The sequence below is a fragment of the Thermobia domestica genome, chromosome 9 (assembly GCF_964235325.1).
Source record: "Thermobia domestica chromosome 9, izTheDome1.hap1.1, whole genome shotgun sequence".
NCBI lineage: Eukaryota > Metazoa > Arthropoda > Insecta > Zygentoma > Lepismatidae > Thermobia > Thermobia domestica.
This window is the reverse complement of record NC_137462.1, coordinates 135576551-135598101: the sequence shown is the minus strand read 5'-3', so window position 1 is coordinate 135598101 and position 21551 is coordinate 135576551. Positions and strand designations below refer to the sequence as shown.

At 35.5% G+C, this 21551-nt stretch overlaps 1 protein-coding gene across 1 annotated transcript in view; it reads left to right on the top strand.

Annotated features, from left to right (window-relative positions):
* LOC145661031 (ornithine decarboxylase-like) overlaps positions 1–14537 on the top strand; it is a 63580-nt gene extending 49043 nt beyond the window's left edge. Inside the window, exon 7 of the mRNA XM_081726468.1 lies at positions 14435–14537. Within this exon, the coding sequence (XP_081582594.1) occupies positions 14435–14537 (103 nt within the window). The remainder of the gene's footprint in view (positions 1–14434) is intronic.
* The last annotated feature ends 7014 nt before the right edge of the window (positions 14538–21551 follow it).

The following is a 21551-nucleotide window of genomic DNA, read 5'->3' as shown; positions in this document are numbered from 1 at the left end:
ATATTTTGTAATGTAAAACCTACAAAGCTGGCAGAATAGTTTGAACCGGGTCATTTGTTCGGAAACGGTTGGGTAAATGGAAAACTCGGCAAACATGTATACCATCATTTTCAAGGACACATGTTTTGGGGATAAAAAAAATTTGGCCTCAGGGTCCCGGTAGGATACCAGACAGGGTCAAACTCAAAATTTTCAAATAGCAAGGGGGTTTAAGTAGCACATCGTGTGAAAGCTGTTGAAAAATGAAAGAAAATGGAGCAAGTCTCAACTCTCTACGACAACCCTATGCAAAATGGCGACGGGTCAAATTCTAAACAAAAATTGTGAACGTACACCATTCCGGCCTGACTTGTGAATTAGTCGAATGTTTCGTTCGATTTTTCTTATTAAAGTGAACGTGTATATGTATATTTAATATATATATATATATAACAAATTAGAAAACGTTAATAATAATTGCACTAATTTCTTTGTTATTGTCTTTTCTTCATATGGATTGTATTTCAGTTTATTCAAATATTTTATAGTTCACTTATAGCTTTTTTTTTCTGGGGCTATGTGTTTCTGTCGATGGACATGACAGTTTGATGCGCCTTCCATTCTTCTTAACCACCTTGATTTAAGCTGATCTTTTAGTGAGGGCGTGCTTGCGGAATTTTTTTTAGATTACCGTTAGTCCTTCATGTGAAGGCTTTGATGATGTGGTTACCAATATTAAAAATATAACATTTTTATGGATAAACGAGCTTTTCTTTGAGGTTTGGGCTTATCATCTAGGAAAATGTCCAAATCGGGCGCTAAGAAGAGCGAAGGTAAATCTACAGAAAAAGTATGTGGAAAAGAGAAGTATTGCCGATTTGATACCTTGTAACTAAGAGAAAAAATGGTGGTTGACCGAGTGCATAGTATAACCAACCGAGTGGTATTTAGAGAGATCCATTCTCTTTAGATATAAACAAAGTGACTACCTTTATACCTAAACAAATTAAAGATATTAAAAAACTACGCAAATCACTTTGTTAGTGCAAACGGTAGACGAGTAAAATATTGCAAAGCTATATAAATTGGATAATATGTACTAATTTACATATCAATAGAATCCCACCGTCTACTAAACGTGAGTCGGGGAGTGATTTTATGTTAGGATCTCGTGAACACTAGTGAAGAGCAGATTAAACTGAACTTGCAGTTTAACGTGGAGAGGTAGCTTGTATTAAAGTAAGGAGTAAAATGAATTACTTCCAATTCAGTACTTGATTCTTTCATTTTGCCTATGCTCCCGGAATTTGCAAGGGCTGAGTACTATAGACTAAAAGTTCCTTCTCAGTTACAGAATATTCCCAATTTTCTTTACTGTTGTAAATGAGAGCATTTCAGGCACACCAACACGTCATGTAATGCGACTGCTGCTATTTTTGCAATTGTGGCCAGGGAAGTCGGCTGAGGACTCTTGACTCAACTGTATAGGTAATCATTCAACCCTCTTTCGGGACTGTTCAGTCTTTCGAAACCAAACGCATACCTGAAAGTTTATCGTTGTGAGAAAGATTTCCATAGCCAATGAGTAGTCTAAAATAGACCATTCCAACCTCGCTTCCTTTTCCATTTACCTCTCTTCCTTCTATTTCTAGGAAATGCGTGACTACGCAGAATTGTAACGTTCCTACGCAAATTGTCCTCTCTTCAGCTGAGATCACTGAACTGAAAACCTCAATCATCACTTTATCCCCCAAACCTTGTGAAACTGCTCATGTTTGTAATTGTGGCCTCATACTTACGATACCCCCACTAGACATATATTACTCTCATAAAGTTAAATGAGCATATTAATCGCCATCTTAAAGACTTTACAATCTCACAGAAAATTCTAAAATTCCTACAGATCGCAAACCTTCTTCAATTTCACTGAAATCGAATAAACTGATGGATACTGACTGAGTGGACGAAAATTGACTCAAGAGAAAAGGTGCGTCCCAAAAGTTATTCTTTCCAATTTTGACACTTCTATAGTGCAATCTAAAAGACTTCGATAGTACTCTTGAAGGATTAAATAACTAGTATCTAACTACGCACCAGTTGTTGCTTGCAGGAAACTCATTTCCAGCCTACACAGTCATATGTTATATCCCGTTATACAATTTATAGGTGTACCCTACCGTTACATGTTAAGTTGTTAACGAATTGACTCCTCAGATAAAATCGGCCGAGATACTCGCTCTAGCTACCTATTGCAAAAACAGAATTTTGAAATTCCCTAACATATATGCAACATGGGCAGTAGATAACTGCCGTTACCAGTTACGGTGTTAGTGGGTTGACTCCATTAATGAACTCGGTCAAGGTAATTGGCCTAGCTACCTGTTGCGAAACATCATTCAAAAATTCAATAACATAATGATATCCATCGTTAAAGTAACAGTATCATTATCCGTTATTTCTTCAATAGGTTGCCTTTATTAAGTAACTTAGTTGAGATAATTCCTCGAAATATCGTTGAGAAAACCAGTATTGAAAATTCACTTGCATGTAAGGAATAAGGAATATAGATATGAAATGAAATGAAATGCTAGAGTTTCACGTCCCATGGTTATGCCGATTAGGCTAAAGGAGACGCTGATGATGAGGAATGAATAAAATGGTAGAATGAAGAAAGTTGGAGGAAACGGGAGAACACCGAGGAAACACACGCACACCATGTTTGTCCAGCACAAAGTTTACTTGGCGAAGGACTACAGATAGTCACTTTACGCTGTAAGCTGATTTACTCTATTAACGAACTCGATTGATGTAATTGCTTTAGCTATTTGTTGCAAGAATACAGAATTCAAAAATTTGATCTCCCTTAAAGTATTGTAATCCTCTAATACGTTAATAAATTAACTTCATTAACGAATTTTGTTCATAAACTTGCCTTAGCTATATACTGCACTAAAACAGCAATCAAAAATTCGCTTACATATATAGAATATGGGCTAAAGGTACACACCTTGTCCGTTATGTCCACAGTAGAAATCAACGTTATATGTTAATCAGTTAACATATCTACTTTGTTAACAAACTCGACTAGAATAATCGCTCTAGCTATCTATTTCAAAACACAGAATTTAGAAAATCGCCCCCATTCAATGTTAGTGTACGAAATAACGGACGGATGGGCGGGCGGGCGGGGCGGATGTATGGATTGACTAACAACACATTATTATTATGAGTCCTGCAGCGTGATCTCGATAAACATAGTGGCAGTAGCACTACACGAAGAGCAGCCACTGCTTTACTTTATTAATTTCATTCTCGGTTTACTAACATGAACTCTCGAATTAAAGCACTTACAGTATGTGCTATTTTCCGCCTCCTCACTACCATCCCTATGGGTATATTCCACAAGCTGAAGACTTGTTGGTACCTTTGTTGATTCAGCTTTACTATCAATTTGAGTCAATGCTGCTGATTGTCTAGAATATGAATGTGTACCACCGATTATGCGGCTCTACTCACACAGATGACCGTGGCTGTCAGGTGTCGGATGGCATTTCTGAATAAGAATGTTATGCCCGTCCTTATTGACGGAAGTCCTATTCACCATTCCCCTCTGTCGACATCATATTTGTGTTCCTTTATAGTATTTCTCTTACGGGTTTCTTCACATGCAGAATCCATCCAGATCTCTGTAGTGAACATTGAAGGTCCGTATGTTAATAATTCATGTCATTTCCCGATATGCAACTTGAAGAGTGCTGATTAGCCAACATTTCTGAAGGTCATTATGCTGATATCATTGCTGTGTGTGTTGCTGCAGGTCTATCTCACTTGACTGTACTCAATTCTGCGATGGTTCCGTTCCATAATGCGAAGGATACGACACGTAACCGTCTGTTCCGCGGTGATTATCGAAAATCAATGAAGTTGTCATAGTTTTGTTTAATTAACATCTAGCTGCTGACAATCTTAAGCAATTTCTCATTCTCCTTGCCCGTGATAGATATATGATAATATCTTAGAAGCTCCAAAGTAGGAAAATTACGTAAGATAAAATCCTATGAGTACTGACTGGCATCAAATTCGAGTCCTAAATGGCCATTATTCCAGTATTAGTGTACCTGCTCAATCAGCAGACGGCGTCCTGGATACTAACCCCATATAGATAGCTAACATATTGGGTCTCTCATTTCGTCTATCTCTAAATCTATTTGATCGAATCCAATGGCTTTCCTTCTCATACCGAGAGAAACTATTTAAATTTATGTAGCACCAATACTAGGGATTATATAGTAGATTAAGTTCCCTTCACGGTTTTCGAATCTGAGTCTGCCTTACTTCAGTCATCAACTACTGCTCCAGGTTTTGTCACATATCATATTACATGATGCAAATGATCCAACGCCAATCACAATTTATATTATTGCAGCTGTTTAATCATTTCTGGTTGGAGTCAGTTTTACAACGACAGTGTGAGACTCGGGTTCTTCTCACCTTGAAGCAAGAAAATCTGCAACAACGCCCACAAGAATTGGGTCTGTAAGTTCATTGAGTATATGGTTAACAAGCATCTCTTTTGACATTTATACCCAAACTCTTTGTTAAATAAATTTCAGTGTGTTTTCGATCTTACCGATGCATAACAGATAATCTTACCAATCTAGAAATCCAGACTCAAGAAGATTTTTTTCCATTCACGGTAACTTGCCGGTGAAGAGTATTACATAACTTGGCGTTATTGAATCTTCAAACAGCTATATAATTCGGATCTTCGAGCCCACATGGTGAAATTCCTGAAGAGCGTTCTGGATGAACGTACTTTTAAGGTGCGTGCGAGTCTCAGTGTCTCAGAGTGATTCATGTATAAAAAATTGTGTCGTACTAGACAGTGTTCTCAGTGTTATAGTGTTCGCTGTCGCTATCAATAGCGTTCTCTCGAAGATTCAGATTTCTGCATGCGGTGTTGATAATATTACGATATTCTTCTTTAATGCCCCCTAATATAACTTGTGGGAATTACTCGCTAGTTTCAACTGACATTAAATCATTTTGTTCGTTCGGTTAAAAGAGATTTACTTTTAGTTTTCTGCTCGTAAAACACAGTGTGTCATCTTTACCAGCCAACAAATTCGTCTTTTTCGATATCTATTCTCGTGACACTCGTGCGACATTTATTGACATGGCCCAGTATTTGATTTTGACTTTTAATGAGTATAAATCTTTACTCCCCGAAATATATACATTATGACTTCCTGAAACAATATCCCAACACTCTACATTCTCTTAATTTATATCTGAACAAAAACACCAGAGGTGCAAAAAGTGGTGCCAAGTTCATCAGCCTCAAAAACTGTTGAGATTGAGAATGCATGAGTTAAGTTCCTTGGCCGCTGCATTTGAGGCGAACACTACAACTTGACGCGAGGTGTCAAAGAAAATGCTGGTAAGACATGAACTAGTTAGTTTTCACACGCCAACCCCACTTCAATGTCCGCTACATTACCCTATAACTCCCTGAAACAATATCCCAACCTCTGCATTCTCTTACTTATCCATTTAATATAAGCTTTCTTTCTTTGGGTTTGAAACTACCAACCTTACTTCAGTATATACCTTAGCCCACTTCAGCATTCGGTCGATTGGCAGTCACCATTATTTCAATATATTCATTTCGTTTCTATCTCCACGAGTCTTGCATAAAAGGCTGTTTTTACAGACGCATGATGCGTTAAACAAAGAATTTCGTTCTAAATTTCTGTTTGGCTAACGACTGCTTTGCACCCATAAAAATCACGTTACAGATTCTTCAAATATCAAACCTATTCCAAATTCAAGTCATTATATTTAAAGCTTATCACAAAGACTTACCGACGTTTGAACATAAATTACTTAAGCATTTAAACCCTACACGCTAACCACAAAGTTAGCACATCACGATCGCTAACACCTGATTTTCATAATTAAATACGAAGAATTTCAACGGCTTTCGAAAACCTTTGATACCGAATCTTTGATGTTACATTACTTCACATAGCTGGTGTTTCAACATACTGAGTATACTCTATCCTTCTACATTGTTAAATACATGGCTTATATGTTGCGCAGTTTCAGTGTTTACCTTCCAATGACATACACCTTTCAAACAGTTGTGGTTAATGCTAGTGTTGCGACGTTGCGCAACGACCAAAGTTGTTTCAAGTGAAATTATTACCAACAATTGTACTAAAGTAAATAATTTATATTTATGTCGCTCATAATATAGCATAATTTTGCTCTTCAATGCTTGTAAAATCCATTATTCAGTTTTGATTTGAGTGGATTTTGAGTTTAACGTCCCTTTCAGCAGCGAGGCTATATGAGACGGGACCTACTGATTAACGTGGAATCCGAAACACGTGAGTTCCTGCCGGGAATCGAACCCGGGTCTCCCACGCCAAAGGCGTTCGCGAATCACTTAGCCACCATCGAACTCATTATTCAGTTTTAAAAACGACAAAATAGCCTCTCACAGAGTCAATAATTTCAATGAGCTTTCAATTACCAGGCTTCTACAGCACGGACAATTGGAGCGAATGTTAAGTTTACATTCCTTTATCTCAGGAGTTAAAGACTTTGATCGTTGCAATGCACGTGCAAAGCGGTAGTTTCCGGTGAACGTGTAAGCTCTCGCACTAAATTATACTCCTGAAATTTACTAGAAATAAGCAAATAAAATTCTCTTGCAGTATTCATATTTTTCAGCAGTTGCCACGCGTCTTTGCTGAAGCCTAATAATATAATTAATGATATCGTAACAAAGACATTTAGGTTGTGAGGCAGAGACATGGTAGCCCACAATTTTGCAATAGCTGCGTGTTGCAGCACCCGATAGAGAGCAACCCATACCGCTTCGATTAACCTTGTCCGTTAAATCCATCATGTATAGTCTTACGTGAAAACTTAGATTTTCGACTTTGAAAATGATTTGTGCAGCAGAAAACCTCTAATTTCTTAAAATAGTAAAATTGTGGGTTACCATGTTCTTGCCTCACATCCTTCAAATGATAAGCGCGGAATTTAATAGGTCACATACAAAGGAATGTGGTTTATATGTTTTCTAATTACGCAATAACTACTTAAACCAATTAAAATCATACTTGACATATCATCAATCTTAGGCCTCCAAATTATATTACGATATTAGATTGACAATTTTCGGCATAAAGGTGGAAAGAGTAACATGTAAAAATAATTGAAAACGACTGTATATTATTACCCATATTTTTCGAGGTCGCTGAGATATATAGTGGCACTGCCTATGGCGTTAAAGTTTTAATTCATTCCCCTCGGCATGTGAGAGAGAGAGAGGAGTGAGGGTGGAAAGGGGTGACATAAAAGTAATCGAAAACAACCAATACCAATATCCGATGCGTAATTGTCAGGATTTCTAAGAAGAACTTGAAAGTTTCCAAACCGTTTTAGTCTAAATTAATCCCTTATTGGCATGGAAAAAAGGTGAGAATAAGAAAGAGCGATGTGTTAAAAAAATCAACGTTCGGCACTAATGACCAATCAATAGTTGTCGGTGTCATTCAGATGAATAGTTGCACTTCCAATGCCGTTTGTCTAAGTTCATCTCCCATTAGCATAGGAGAGAGAGATAGACATGGGAAGAGGTGACTTATGAAAATAATCAATATAATGGCTGATAATTGTGCCCAATCTATAGTTTACGATGTCACTGAGTTCAATAATGGCACTCTCAAGCTAGGAAAGCGAAGGATTCTTTCCACTACTTTCAAAGCCAAATATTAAGGGTTCAGTAGATAGCAGAACTACTGATGTGTTTCTTTAATTACGAATCTTTCTTCAACAAATTAATGCCATTTTGAAATTTTGTTTGGATAGTCTCAAAAGAGAAATTAGCTCTTATTCTGTACGACGATTTTAAATTAGAAAGTAATATTTATGTAATAAGAGATCAATTTGATGATGACTAAAGCAAGAAAAGTCCAATTTGCAAAGAGCAAAAAGAAAGAGGAAACGTAACAGCAGGTAATGGAATAGAGAAGAAAAAGAAGTATTTAATTATAATATGAGAATTTTAAACTCGATTCATAGTTATGAATGATTGTCTCTTGACAACAATATTCTGTTCCAGCTGTTTGCTCAGTGCCTCAAATTTTCAAATTAGAAACTGTGAATAAGGTTCGATCTAAAGTTATGTTGATTATTTAACGAGTCCAGTTACCGGTAGAATTTCATCAAAGTGGGGCAGGCCTGTATCTAGGGAGGGTCTAGGAGGCCCAGCCCCCTAAAGTTTTGCTGCCCCTCCCTAAAATTATCACTTTAGGCTTGCAAATGAACTATATTATGGTTGGATTGGGCCCCCCTAACTTTAGCCGCCCCCTTTTTTTTTGGCTATCTACCGGCCTGAATGGGAGCCCAGCACTTAATCTCTTATTCTTTCAGAACACACATCAACGTTATATCTTAATAAAATCTTACGATTACTGATTAAGTTTCAATAAAGCTGCGCCGCCAGGGAAGAGACTTGATATGTTACTACATTGAAGGTAGGTACTTGGATTCGAGCGGCGTTCGTTTGAGAAATTCAGGAGAAAGATACATAAAAATGAGAGTTGAGAAAATGCAGAGAGAGAGAAAAATAGGGGCAAGAATGGTTCTGAGAAGGAGTAAACACAACGGATTAAGGTACCGATGACATTTTATGGTTTTGCTGGACTCTCTATTGACTCCCTTCAGGCTACTCCGATTTGTCTTTTCGTTCTACGTCAGGCGTGTTGAACTCCGAATGTTTGATTTTTTCTAGCTTAGATATGACCATGTTTTAGATTCGTGTAAGCTTTCGAGAGTCGGATGCTACATTTGACAGACTAAAAGAAAGGTAGTATGATTGACCAACCACTAACAGACATTGTGACTGTTTAACTTCTCTCGGCAGACTCTTGGACGGTACAGCTATACTATTTCGATATACCGACTATCTGTACTGTTTCTCCCGGCTGACTGACATCTTTTTGGTTTCCCTGAGTTTATAAAGCCTATATTTCTCTGGTGTTGATGATATATATAGTAATATCTTGTTAACAGATCCTTGACGTCGACAAATATCTGTTACGTCGGAAAGAGAAGGAGATGTTTTAGTGTTATTATACAAATGAAAATTCTGATATAACAATTACAAAACAATAACAAATTTTATACAGCACTACAGGAAAACATTGAAATGTGCTGAAAGTAAACATTGCATGAATTTCAAGACTACAACGAATTAATTACTAAGATTACTAAGATTAAAGAGCAGTATTACAAAATAACGACAATTTCCGTACTCTGGGAAACGTTTCACGTTTACTAATTGATTAATATTCCAGTAAGTTGGGAGTTTAATATTAATTAATAAATGGCAATCACTGATATGTTTACAATAGTAACTTTCCAGTTTTTCAGAATGTCTTGCTAAATTGGGAGATTTAAACTCCTTGTGTCCGTGCAACGTGGGCTCCTGTCACCACGGCATGGCGCGTCCTCAGTTTGCGGATCGAGGAGAAGGCCTCTAGATATAGAGGTTAGCTGCGAATATACTGAATAAGCAGTCGCGGACAGCCGACTAGGAGTGGTCCTCCAGCTTGGGGTTTGAGTAGGGCTAACAACCTCATCCTGTAAAAAAAAAAAGCACTTGTTCAGAAGTATTCACAAAAGCCTCGGACAAGGACTGATAACTTGGCACGACCTCAGCGAAAGAAAATGGACATGAGATTTGGAACATGGAATATTAAGAGTCTTTATAGGGCAGGCGCGTTGAAATCCGTAACGAGTGAGTTAGAGAAATACAAGAAGGACGTAGTAGGAGTTCAGGAAGTTAGGTGGGAAGGAAATGGATCTATGAATTCCGGATATTTTACGTTCTTTTACGGAAAAGGAAATAAAAATCACCAGTTAGAGGAACAGGGTTTTTCGTTGATAAACGTATATTACCAGCGATTAAACGGGTTGAATTTGTTACTGACAGACTTTCTTTTATTACTCTTAAGGGACGGTGGTGTGATATTATTGTTTTAAATGTACATGCCCCAACTGAAAATAAGGATGACGATATAAAAGACAGTTTTTACGAAGAAGTGGAACGGATATTTGACCAACTCCCGCGATACCATATGAAAATTCTATTAGAGGATTTCAATGCGAAGGTAGGGCGAGAGGATATTTTCAAACCGATTATAGGGAACGAAAGTCTGCATAAGGAAAGTAATGACAACGGTGTTAGACTCGTGAACTTTGCAACATCCAAAAACCTAATCGTGAAGAGTACAAAATTCCCACATCGGGACGTTCATAAATACACTTGGACATCACCAGACGGGAAAACACATAATCAAATTGATCACGTTTTAATAGATAGAAGAAGGCAATCTAGCATAATTGATGTCCGGTCGTTTAGAGGGGCTGATTGTGACACTGATCACTACCTGGTAGCAGCAATAATACGAGAGAGGTTATCGTTGAATAAAGGTAATATTCATTGTCCGAAAACGGAGAGATTCAATTTAAAGAAATTAAAATAGAGCCAGGTAAGAGAGAAATACCAGATTGAAGTTTCGAATAGATTCTCGGCTTTAGAAGATTCGGAGTGCACTAGTGTTGAGGATACCTGGATTGAAATTAGAGATAGCATTAAAATTTCAGCAAAAGAAAAATTAGGACACGCGGAACTACGTAGGAACAAACCATGGTTCGACCAGGAATGCACAAAACTAGCAGAAAAGAGAAAACAGGCAAAATTACGCTGGCTACAAAATCCGTACAGTTCTCACTGACACGGATAGCATCTTAAATTGATGGAAAGATTTCTTTGACGATTTGCTTAACGCGCAACCAAAAACTAGTGTGCGTGGAGAAAAGGAGATACACACCGCAGAACCGTATATTCCAGAACCCAACCGAATAGAAGTAGAAACCGCTATAAAGAAATTAAAGAAATACAAATCTCCGGGTGTAGATGAAATTGCAGCTGAGTTAATTTTAGCTGGAGGCGAAACATTGTGGAACAAGATACACAAACTCATTCTCCTTATCTGGAACAAGGAAGAATTACCACAAGAGTGGAAAGAATCGATCATTGTTCCAATTCACAAGAAAGGCGACAAAACTGACTGTAATAATTATCGAGGCATTTCTCTTCTGTCAACATCCTATAAAATCCTCTCAAATATTCTATTAGCAAGACTGACCCCATACGCAGATGAAATTATTGGAGATTATCAGTTCGGATTTATACGAAATGGATCAACTATCGACCAAATATTTGCCATTCGCCAAACACTCGAAAACAAGTGGAAATACAATACCCCGGTACATCAACTATTTATTGATTTTAGAAAGGCGTACGACTCGGTTAGGAGAGAAACATTATACAACGTTCTTACAGAACTTGGAATACCGAGAAAGCTAATTAGACTAATTAAGATCTGTTTAAATGAATCCCAAAGTAAAGTCCGGGTAGGAAAATTTTTGTCCACGAGCTTTCACGTCCAAAATGGCTTGAAACAAGGAGATGCGTTATCCCCATTATTATTTAACTTCGTTCTGGAATACGCTATAAGGAAAATCAAAGATAGCAATCAGGGCCTACAGTTGAACGGTATTCACCAGATTATGGCATATGCTGATGATGTAAATTTAATAGGGGATGATGGGAGAACAATAGAAAGAAATGCAGAGATCTTATTAAACGCTTGCAGACCATGGGTTTAGAAGTAAATGCAGAGAAACCTAAATACATGAAAGTGCGTCGGGACCGGAATACAGCAAATTATAGATGCGTTAAAATATTAAATAATACCTTTGATAAAGTGGGTAGTTTGAAATATCTAGGACAATATTAACAGAGGACAATCATGTTCACGAAGAAATTAAATGTCGACTAAAAGCAGGGAATTCGTGTTACTATTCGGTTCAAAATCTCTTGTTGTCGCGAATTCTGTCGAGGAATTTGAAGCTTAAAATATACTAAACGATAATCATGCCTGTTGTTCTGTATGGCTGCGAAACATGGTCACTTACTCTGAGGGAAGAACATAGACTGAAAGTATTTGAGAACAAGATCCTGAGACGAATATTCGGACCTAAGAGGAACGGGAATGGGGAATGGCGGAAACTTCATAACGAGGAACTACATAATTTATACGGTTTACCCAACATTGTTAGGGTCGTCAAGTCTAGGAGACTTAGGTGGGCGGGTCATGTAGCTAGAATGGAAGAAAGTAGAAACGCTTTCAAAGTCTTGACTGGAAGACCAATCAGAAAACGACCATTAGGAAGACCTATGTGCAGATGGGAGGACAATATTAAGATGGATCTCGCGGAGATTGGAATACAAAGTAGAAACTGGATGCAGTTAGCTAAGGATAGAAGTCAGTGGAGAGCTTTTGTGAACGCGGCATTGAACCTGCGGGTTCCATAGGCCATAGAGTTAGTTAGTTATATCCGCATTGTGTACGCAACTAAATCCTACTTCTACTTTCTGACTATATTTCTTACTGTAACAGCTGTGGCCCACTGCTTTCAAATAGCTTGTGAGCTTAATATATTTGCCACCAATACATGTTATATAAAAGTTAAAGAATTGGATTTTTAATTTCCTTGGAAAACTTCATTAATTGTAAATATCTCCACCTCTACATTCTCTTACTTATCCATTTAATATCCATATCCATTTATTACCATTGTATGCAAGAAAGGAAAAGTATTCACCGAGAAAAATGTTTTCCTTGTCTGGATTTCGAACCACCAACTTTACTGCAGTATATACGAGCCGTAATTCACTTTTTCTTTGAAAAAAACTTCCTGACTTTTCACAGTTATCAGGACCGTGAAAATAGCAAGGGTTCTCACACCAGGAATCGAATCAAGGACCCCATATACCGAAGGGCCACGTACTAGCCACTAGAACAAGAGGGAGACTTCTTTAATTAAATATCTGCCAGAGGGCTATGTCCAAATGAGATTATAATTCATTTGCCAAACCTACCAAATTACGATCTCTAATACCTGATGTTCATCCATTACCTAAATACGAAGTTTCAACAGGCTCTCAAAATCCTTGATGCTGAATCTTTGATGGCTTGTGTTTCCATATACTGGGTCATCCTCTATGCTTCCACATCGTGAAATTCCAGAGTTAATTACATGGCGCGCATGTTACACTGTTTCCATCTGACTGGGGATTACCTTCCAATGATATACACTTTTAAATAGCTTGTGAAGTTAATTATATTTACCACCAATATATCTCATATAAAAATAGCACAATTTTATTCCTAATTTTCTTCGAAAACTTCATTTATTCTTAATATCTTCTAAATTCTTTTACTTATCCATTTAATTTCCATATCCATGTAGTACTAATGAATGCGACGAAAGAAAAATATTCACCGAAAACAGAAAAAAAATGTTTTCTTTGTTTAGTTTTCAAACCATCAATCTCATGGCAGAATATACGCGTTTTAGCCCATTTTTTACAACTTTTTAAATTTCACATCCATGTTGACAAGTATATTGTATTACACTACAAATCAAGAGAAGTAATTCACTACAAAGAAGAAAAAACTATATTAATGTTGAACAAGCAAAATGCATGAGAATTTTGCAAACTTTTTGTCTCATTTTCAAGAGCTATTTTAAACAAATAGAACATCTGAGTTTGTAAGTATTAAATGAAATCCAAATATGACAACTTGGTAGGATATTGTAACATGTAGAATATAATAGGTCCAATCAACCAATAAATATCATTTTGTTTGGTCTGCGGGTGCCAATGATAGTCAGGAAATTGTAAGATAGAGGAAGAAAAGGTGAAGGTGGTTTTCGGCAAATAAATCCCAGTACGTGATAATAGACATTCCAAATTGGTCGTATGGAAATGCATGTCGAGATGGAATGTATTAAAGTATCCTCCAAAAAGATCAAAATATATCTAGTGAATTGAATTGAAATTTTCCTGTATTACTCTTTTCGATATATTAAATGTAGTTAACAGAATGGTAATTATTCATATTATTTTTCGAATATAATATTAAATATATTAATTTTAATAACAATGTTGGAAACTAAATAGGTTATTAATTTTGCAAACAACACAGTCGAATTTGTTTTTTAGTGCATTTCTTTCATCTCAAGGCCGAGTGAGATTATTCAAATTCCAAGGTAACATCTTACCAAATAATCATTAGATTAAGGAAAACACAAATATTGTTTACTTTCAATTGTACTACCTAAGTGCTTTAGGACTCAGACTTAGCTGGCAATCAACTACCATATCACTCATCGATATTTTTCGCCGCACTCTCGGCCCTGAGTAGAAACAGACGCAATGTATATGCTATTGAAAATATATTGTTGTGAAGGTGCATTATTTGATGTATTGAAAGCTACAATACATTATATATATTTTCAGCTTAAAACTACAAAATCTTCCACATGTTACAAGTATATCATTTACCAGAGAGGATATTCTTCAGACACTCAATAAAGAAGAGAAGGAAGAAGAAGAGTACTAAAACATGTTCGCCTGGTGTTGGTTCTTGGAAACATGAATCAATGATTAGTTTATTTATTCGGTTTACAAATCTGAATGGGAAAGGATACGTATTGGATTCTTGAAATTTTATCAAGTTGAAACTATTATATTAAATTTGTCATCTTTTATGAGTGCACTCATGAGGATAAAAATGGATGTTGAAGTATATGCGCATTTCCAATGCTCACGCACACTTTACAATCTTTACAATGTCAAAAAAAGGAGATGTTGAATGCCCATGGAAGCAGATACCTATGTATGAGTATAATAGTTTTCAGGAAGGCAAGAAATTGTATACATTAAGCTGTACATGTAGTATCATACAACATACGTAGTTTTGTTAATTCAACAATTCAAGAATGAAAAATGAAATGAAATTTTTCAGTTTGACGTCCCACGTTATGCCCTTTAAGCTATGCGAGATGGATGATTTATGCAAATGAGTGGTGATGGAAGAATTCGTGGAATAAGAAAGTGGGAACAAACGGGAGTACCTCAAGAAAATCCATGGACACGATGCTGTCCATCACAAACTTACTTGGCCGGGAATCGAACCAAACTCCCCACGGATCAGAGATAAGCTCTCTATCATTGAGCCACCGTGGCTCCCAATTCAAGTATGGAGCTTGTGGATTTCTACTGTCTTTTTCTCACATTGCTTTAAACAAGGAAAACGGTGCCTTCAAATTGGATCAATTTACATTTACTCACATTCCGGTCCAATATTGTTGTATGATACATTTACAAATTACAAACTGTTTAAATATATTTCAAACAAGTTTTTTTTTGTAGAATATACTGTACATAAAATAAAGATTGAATAATTATTACGATACTTAATCCGAAAGTTCTTTTGATATCACATTAGGTATCTAGGGCAAACTTACAATAAGCGTCTATTTTATATTCTTAGAATATTTTAAATGCATATCAAGGTGAAAAAATATTGGAGGAAGTCACGTTTCAAAATTTAATTTTGCAAGTAGATAAAGTTTTGGGAAATTATATTAAGCAAACATACAAGTTATTGTTGTTATTACCTGAAATAATTGAGCTTCTACCTAAATTCCCTTTCTTCTCCCTTAATCTGTTGTTAATAATGTATGAACTGTTACAGAAAAGATGTCGTAGTTGTTATAGTTTCTAAGTACAGTTACATAGTAACCAGTACGATGATCATTTTGTATCATCTCATATAGCTTAAAAGGCATAATCGTTGAATTGGAGAACTTCATTTCATTTTTAGTTTTTTTTTTTTCATCAATTGGTTTGTTGAATCTATGTGAGTGATATTTTACGAAGATGGAAGTCGTTATTTATCAGAAAGGAGGTAGTTGTATTAGTGTCTATTATCGTAGAAAAAGAATTTTTACTATTATGATATATGTGTAGACATATTGAAGGAGATAGGGCATAGTACTAGTCTGTATTTGAGGTAGCCAATAGGGTAATATACAGTAAGATGTCATAAATAAACCTATTAAGCTAATTGCGTAATTGTTGTTTCATTTTCATATGTAGAATGTTATGTTTATATTGTTAGTTTGGTCTACTAAACTAAACTTTCATCACTCCTCATCTGAGAAATGAGACCTCGTCTTTATAGCTATATATATAATATCAGATAAGGATTCAAATCCCAATAATTAAAGTGGGTGTAGTTATATTTTTCGTTTATTATTATCGCTGACTTCTTTAAATGAATGTCATATATTTCTTCTTCAGTCGAGATTGAGAACACAGAATCACATAATTATGTAATAATAATAATAATAATAATAATAATAATAATAATAATAATAATAATAATAATAATAATAATAATAATAAATTATAAGTTTATAATTTTTAGTGTCCTTGTTTTCATGTCAAAATTGTCATAAGTTTGCCAGACTTATCCACGAAAAATGCTTCCCTTTAGATTTTTCCACTTTTTGGCCATTGCTTTCTCTCGTCTGTACTTTCATGAACATGGGCAGCCTACTCTGTGTTAAATTATTATATAAGTTCGAGTTTAAAATCTCCTTTGTGTTGAAATGTGATTGAAAAAAAAATATCAAGCAATATGAACAATAATTTCGAGAATATGATAAAAAAGAAAGAAAAAAGAATTCAACTTTTAAAATCTAGATAATTCCATTGTAATATTCAGTTTACTTTCGTTTAATGTAACAGAAAATTAAGTACTACTATTGTTTTTTTGTACAAGGAGCATCTTTTGATACTCTCAGTGATGCTGAACCTCAGGTTTACAATTTGTTAAATATTTATTCTTGGTTTCAAATTATAAAGACGATTGGATTTTATGTCTCTACTGCCCTTAAAATCTCTGGATTATACGACAGCATCTAAAAGAAATTGAACCGATAGTAAACTAGGAGTTTGAACTTGAATGTAGTTAGTACGTTGGTATTTTGATTAACTATAATCACGTAGTTCTCAGTGTCTACAATGATCACGAATGTCGTGTTGTTAAGAATTTACTGATGAAATGCAAAAGCTACGTAGTTTAGAGCTCAGCTAGATATTGTTATATTCCTTTCGTCTGACTCATTTCCATTGTTAGCTTTTCATTACTATAATAACTATTATTTTGCTTCGCGACAGTTCTCTGTATCTAATATAATCATTGTTACACACAACGAACTACGCTATTGTAGTCAAGCGAAATAATTGTTAATATAGTAATCACAACCTAACAACGGAAGTGCTTCAGAAGATATATTTAGTAGCAAAATGAATATAATGATATTTATCTGAGCTCTAAACTATCTTTGTCTTTACTCAACATCTTTACAATAAATTCTTAACTAGCAAACTTTGGAGCTACTCAACAATTTCGTACAAACTATTTTGTTATCATATGTTTATAATACTGAAGAAATTGAAATTAAGAAATGTTCATCCGTTGTCTGTAAATTGGGCGTTAACTGCTGGTGCAAGCATAAGATTGGTGATTTTTGAAAAAGCAAATAGATTTGAGAAAATATTTAGAGCATAATAGAACGAAGAAATAAACATAGAGAAGTTATATAATGAGGAAATTTCACTCTTGTTTTCATGAATGAAATGTATTGAGTATAGTTAAGTTGAGGCATCTCATATGGACAGGATATGTCGTAAACGTGGGAAATAATATGTTTGCAGCTAGGCTAACAGTTGTCGGTAGTTGCGCTGCACATACCTGTAGCCAAGAGATGCTGCTTCGTACAAACAAATTACTGACAACCCAAAGGCTTGTGGGGGGAACAATTAATACCTTTAAAATTTGACACGTTGTGAGAAAATGCCGACTTTGATTTTATTATTCTCCAATAAATTACCACTGAATTTTGATGTAAAACGAAATTCAAAACCTCCACCTTGTAAATCTATTAATTCAATGTTTGGAAATTGGTTTTGATGCGCTGAACATTGTAATCTCCAGCCTCTATATGTAGAAATGAACAGACGTATGGAATGTGAAAAACACTTCGTAGATCTTTACATGTCATTAAATATGTAAATTAGTAAAAAATTCTCGTTTATTTTTTCTATGATCAGTAATACTATCTCTTGAAAATCACAGACAACCCACCCGTAAATCACCCTTTCTGTGAATTTTAAGTATTACTATATTCCAGAACTGTTGTTGAAATATAGAAAATCATGTGTACTTGTTTTCGAAGAAACAAATGTCTGATAAAACTAATCCCCGTATTATTTTTTTCATGAGAAATAACTCAGTCATTTTGTGTCGTTAAATATGAATAAAATTCCCTGAATTATTATTATTATATTGTGAAAAAATCACCTCGTGGATTTCTTCATCAGTTATTACCTATGCCAAACTATCAGGATGTAAGTGAGTATAAACGAAATCGTTATATCACTTTTCAAGAAAATCGCAATCTTCCATTTTTATGTATCAGTAAAATATTCTTATTTATGGAAATAGGATAAAAATTCAAGAAATTCCAAGGAAAATCTTAAAAAAAAAATACTTATGTTTAAAACTTGGCATAGATGCATCAAACAGTATGGCCTGCAAATGTAGGTAGATGCATTAGGATGTGTCCAAGTACAAGCGGATATTCAGAAATAACTTGTTCGACATGAAACATGTAAAAATGCTGAAATATTAATTTGTTATTTTTCATTTTCACAATATGTTAATTTATAATCTCAATATATCAAAAGTAAAGTACAAGATAAAAATGACATGAAACCTTTGTTTTACGTCCCAGGCTTATGCCGGTTAGGCTAAAGGAGACTGTGAATATGAGAAATGAATGAAATGGTGGAATGAAGAAAGTGGGAGAACCCCGAGAAAACCCACGAGCACGGTGTTTGTCCACCACAAAGTCCACACGGCGCGAGCTGGGATCGAACCAGGGACCCCCAAGAACCGGGGATGAACGCTCTACTACTGAACCACCGTGCCCCCACTAAAGTACAACGTAATCACATAATAAATTATAATTAATATTTTGTCGAAGGTTGTATTGAAAGGAATGTACTACCCTATTTACTATCCTATTTACCTTGTACTTGTGAAATTCTGTCTACAGAAAATGAGTATGAATAATCTGGCTACTTACTTTTCCTAACTGCTCATCGGAAAGAAAAATGAAAGACTTAAAGTGAAGACGTAGATTAATAATATGAAAAGACAGGATACACAAGAATTGAATAAAAGAGGTGCAATTAACAGATATTCACTTGCTAACACCCATAAACACTCCACAAATATTTGGAACTTTTAGTTCTCGCAGAGTCATGTGTCAGTTTTTTAAAAATGTAATCATAAATACAGTGTCCCAAAACAAATGAAATCCAAAATTTTGATAGAGTATATTTTTTGAAGTAAGAAGACAGAAACATGATTTTTCTGACAAAAGTCAGTATTATGAAGATATTTTGGGAATAAAACCAATGAGACAAACCCACGTTGAATTTTAGCAATACTTTAAATGACCAGAAGTTCAATTTAAAAAATTACAAATTGCTTATAATCAATTGCGAGGAGAAGGAAAAAGAATTAATCGCGGTAATTCTTAATGCAAATGTTTAACACGCATCAATATTGGCTGGAGCAAAAACTGCATGTTGTATTCAGAAAAAACACATTTTTAAAATAAAATAGCGGGCCCTGGCAACAATGTTCCAGCAAAAATACAACTACAGATGCAACTGATCCTTGTACATGTTGAACAATATGATTTATCAATAAAATAATAAATTGATTTTCTGAAAGAAAAAAAAAGATAGAATAATTACTCATCTGCAGTTGGCAAGGTAGCGCGGTGGCTCAGTGGTAGAGCGTTCACCTCCGATACTTGGGGTCCCTGGTTCGATCCCAGCTCGGGCCGTGTGGATTTTGTGGTGGACAAACACCGTGCTCGTGGGTTTTCTCGTTCTCCCACCTTCTTCATTTCACTCATCGCTGATCATCACCGACTCCTTTAGCCTAACCGGTATAACCGTGGGAGCAAAACTTAAGGATTTCATTTCATTCCTTTTTGCAGTTGGCAACCCGTACTGCTTGAAGAAAGAAAATTAAGGCGCTTTACATTAAGTGTTCAAGATGGCTTCCGCGTTGTTGCAGATTATTTATACGCCTTATCATTTTCCGTAAAATTTTCTACGAGTAAGGGTACTCCCTGGTAATTGTTTCCATTTTATTTGAATAACTTTTTTTTTTTTAAAAAAAAAGATAATTCAGATTCTATACTTCTAGGATTGTTTTCGTAACCTTTCCCTTCAAGAAACTCCAGCATACTGAAAGATCTAACAATAAGAATAGAATATACTATATTTTCTTTCCTCTTCTCTTTACGTTTTCATTCACACACAAGTAATTCATTCTCCAACATTTTGTTACAAAGAAGTGTGTTCGGTTGAAGTTAAGACAGGTGTAAGACGGATTTCAAAGAACGTGTGAGGTAAGATTCTTTTCTCTCTCACTCTGCAGCGTACAGTAGTGATTCACTTTCCTAAAATCCACACTTGTAATATTCTTTTTCATAAAAGGAAAACATAATTATATATATATATATATATATATATATATATATATATATATATATATATATATATATATATATATATATATAATGGTTCTTCCTGAGGTACAAAATTCCGGAAAACTCTACGACATGAGGGAAAACTTGAAAATTTTAAAGTAGAAATGGAGACATGTAAAGTGAACATAGTGGGCTTGAGTGAAGTGAGATGGTCAGGGAAAGATGAGATAGTATCGGGAAATTACAGAATATACTATTCAGGTGGTGATAAGGCCGAGAATGGTGTAGCGAAAGCAATGAAGAACGAGGTAGCAAGAAGTGTAACCAAAGTGGAATGCTGCAGTGACCGCTTGATGTTTGTAAAACTATATGCAAAACCAGTGGATATTGTGATAATAGAAGTGTATATGCCAACAACCGACCATGATGGTAATGAAGTAGAAGTAATGTATGATATTGCACCACGAAGGAAGAGGTAAAGTCAACGCGCAATAATGGGAAACTTCAACAGCGTAGTAGGAGAAAGAGCTGCGAATAAGGTAGTGTTACTATTTGAAGTAAGTAGAAGAAACGAACGAGGTCAAATGCTTATCGATTTCTGCAAACAACATGATCTGGTGGTGATGAACATGTGGTTATAGAAAAGAAGAACCAAGCTGTACACGTGGAAAAGTCCAGGAGATAAAAAACGTTACAACATTGATTACATTCTTGTGAAGCAACGCTTCAGGAATAGTGTACCAGACGTGAAGACAATGCCACGAGCGGACATTGATTCGGATCACAATATCCTGGTGGCAGAAGAGCAAACCTGGTTAAAGTCGATCAAGAAATATGGGAGGAGAAATCGAAAATAGAACTTAGAGTGAGTAAGAAATAATAACGATGATGTGAAAGAAGAGATTGAAGAAAAATATCTGTAATGGGTGATATGATTGACAATATAGAGAATAGTTGGGAAAAAGTGAAACAGATTCTACTTGACACAC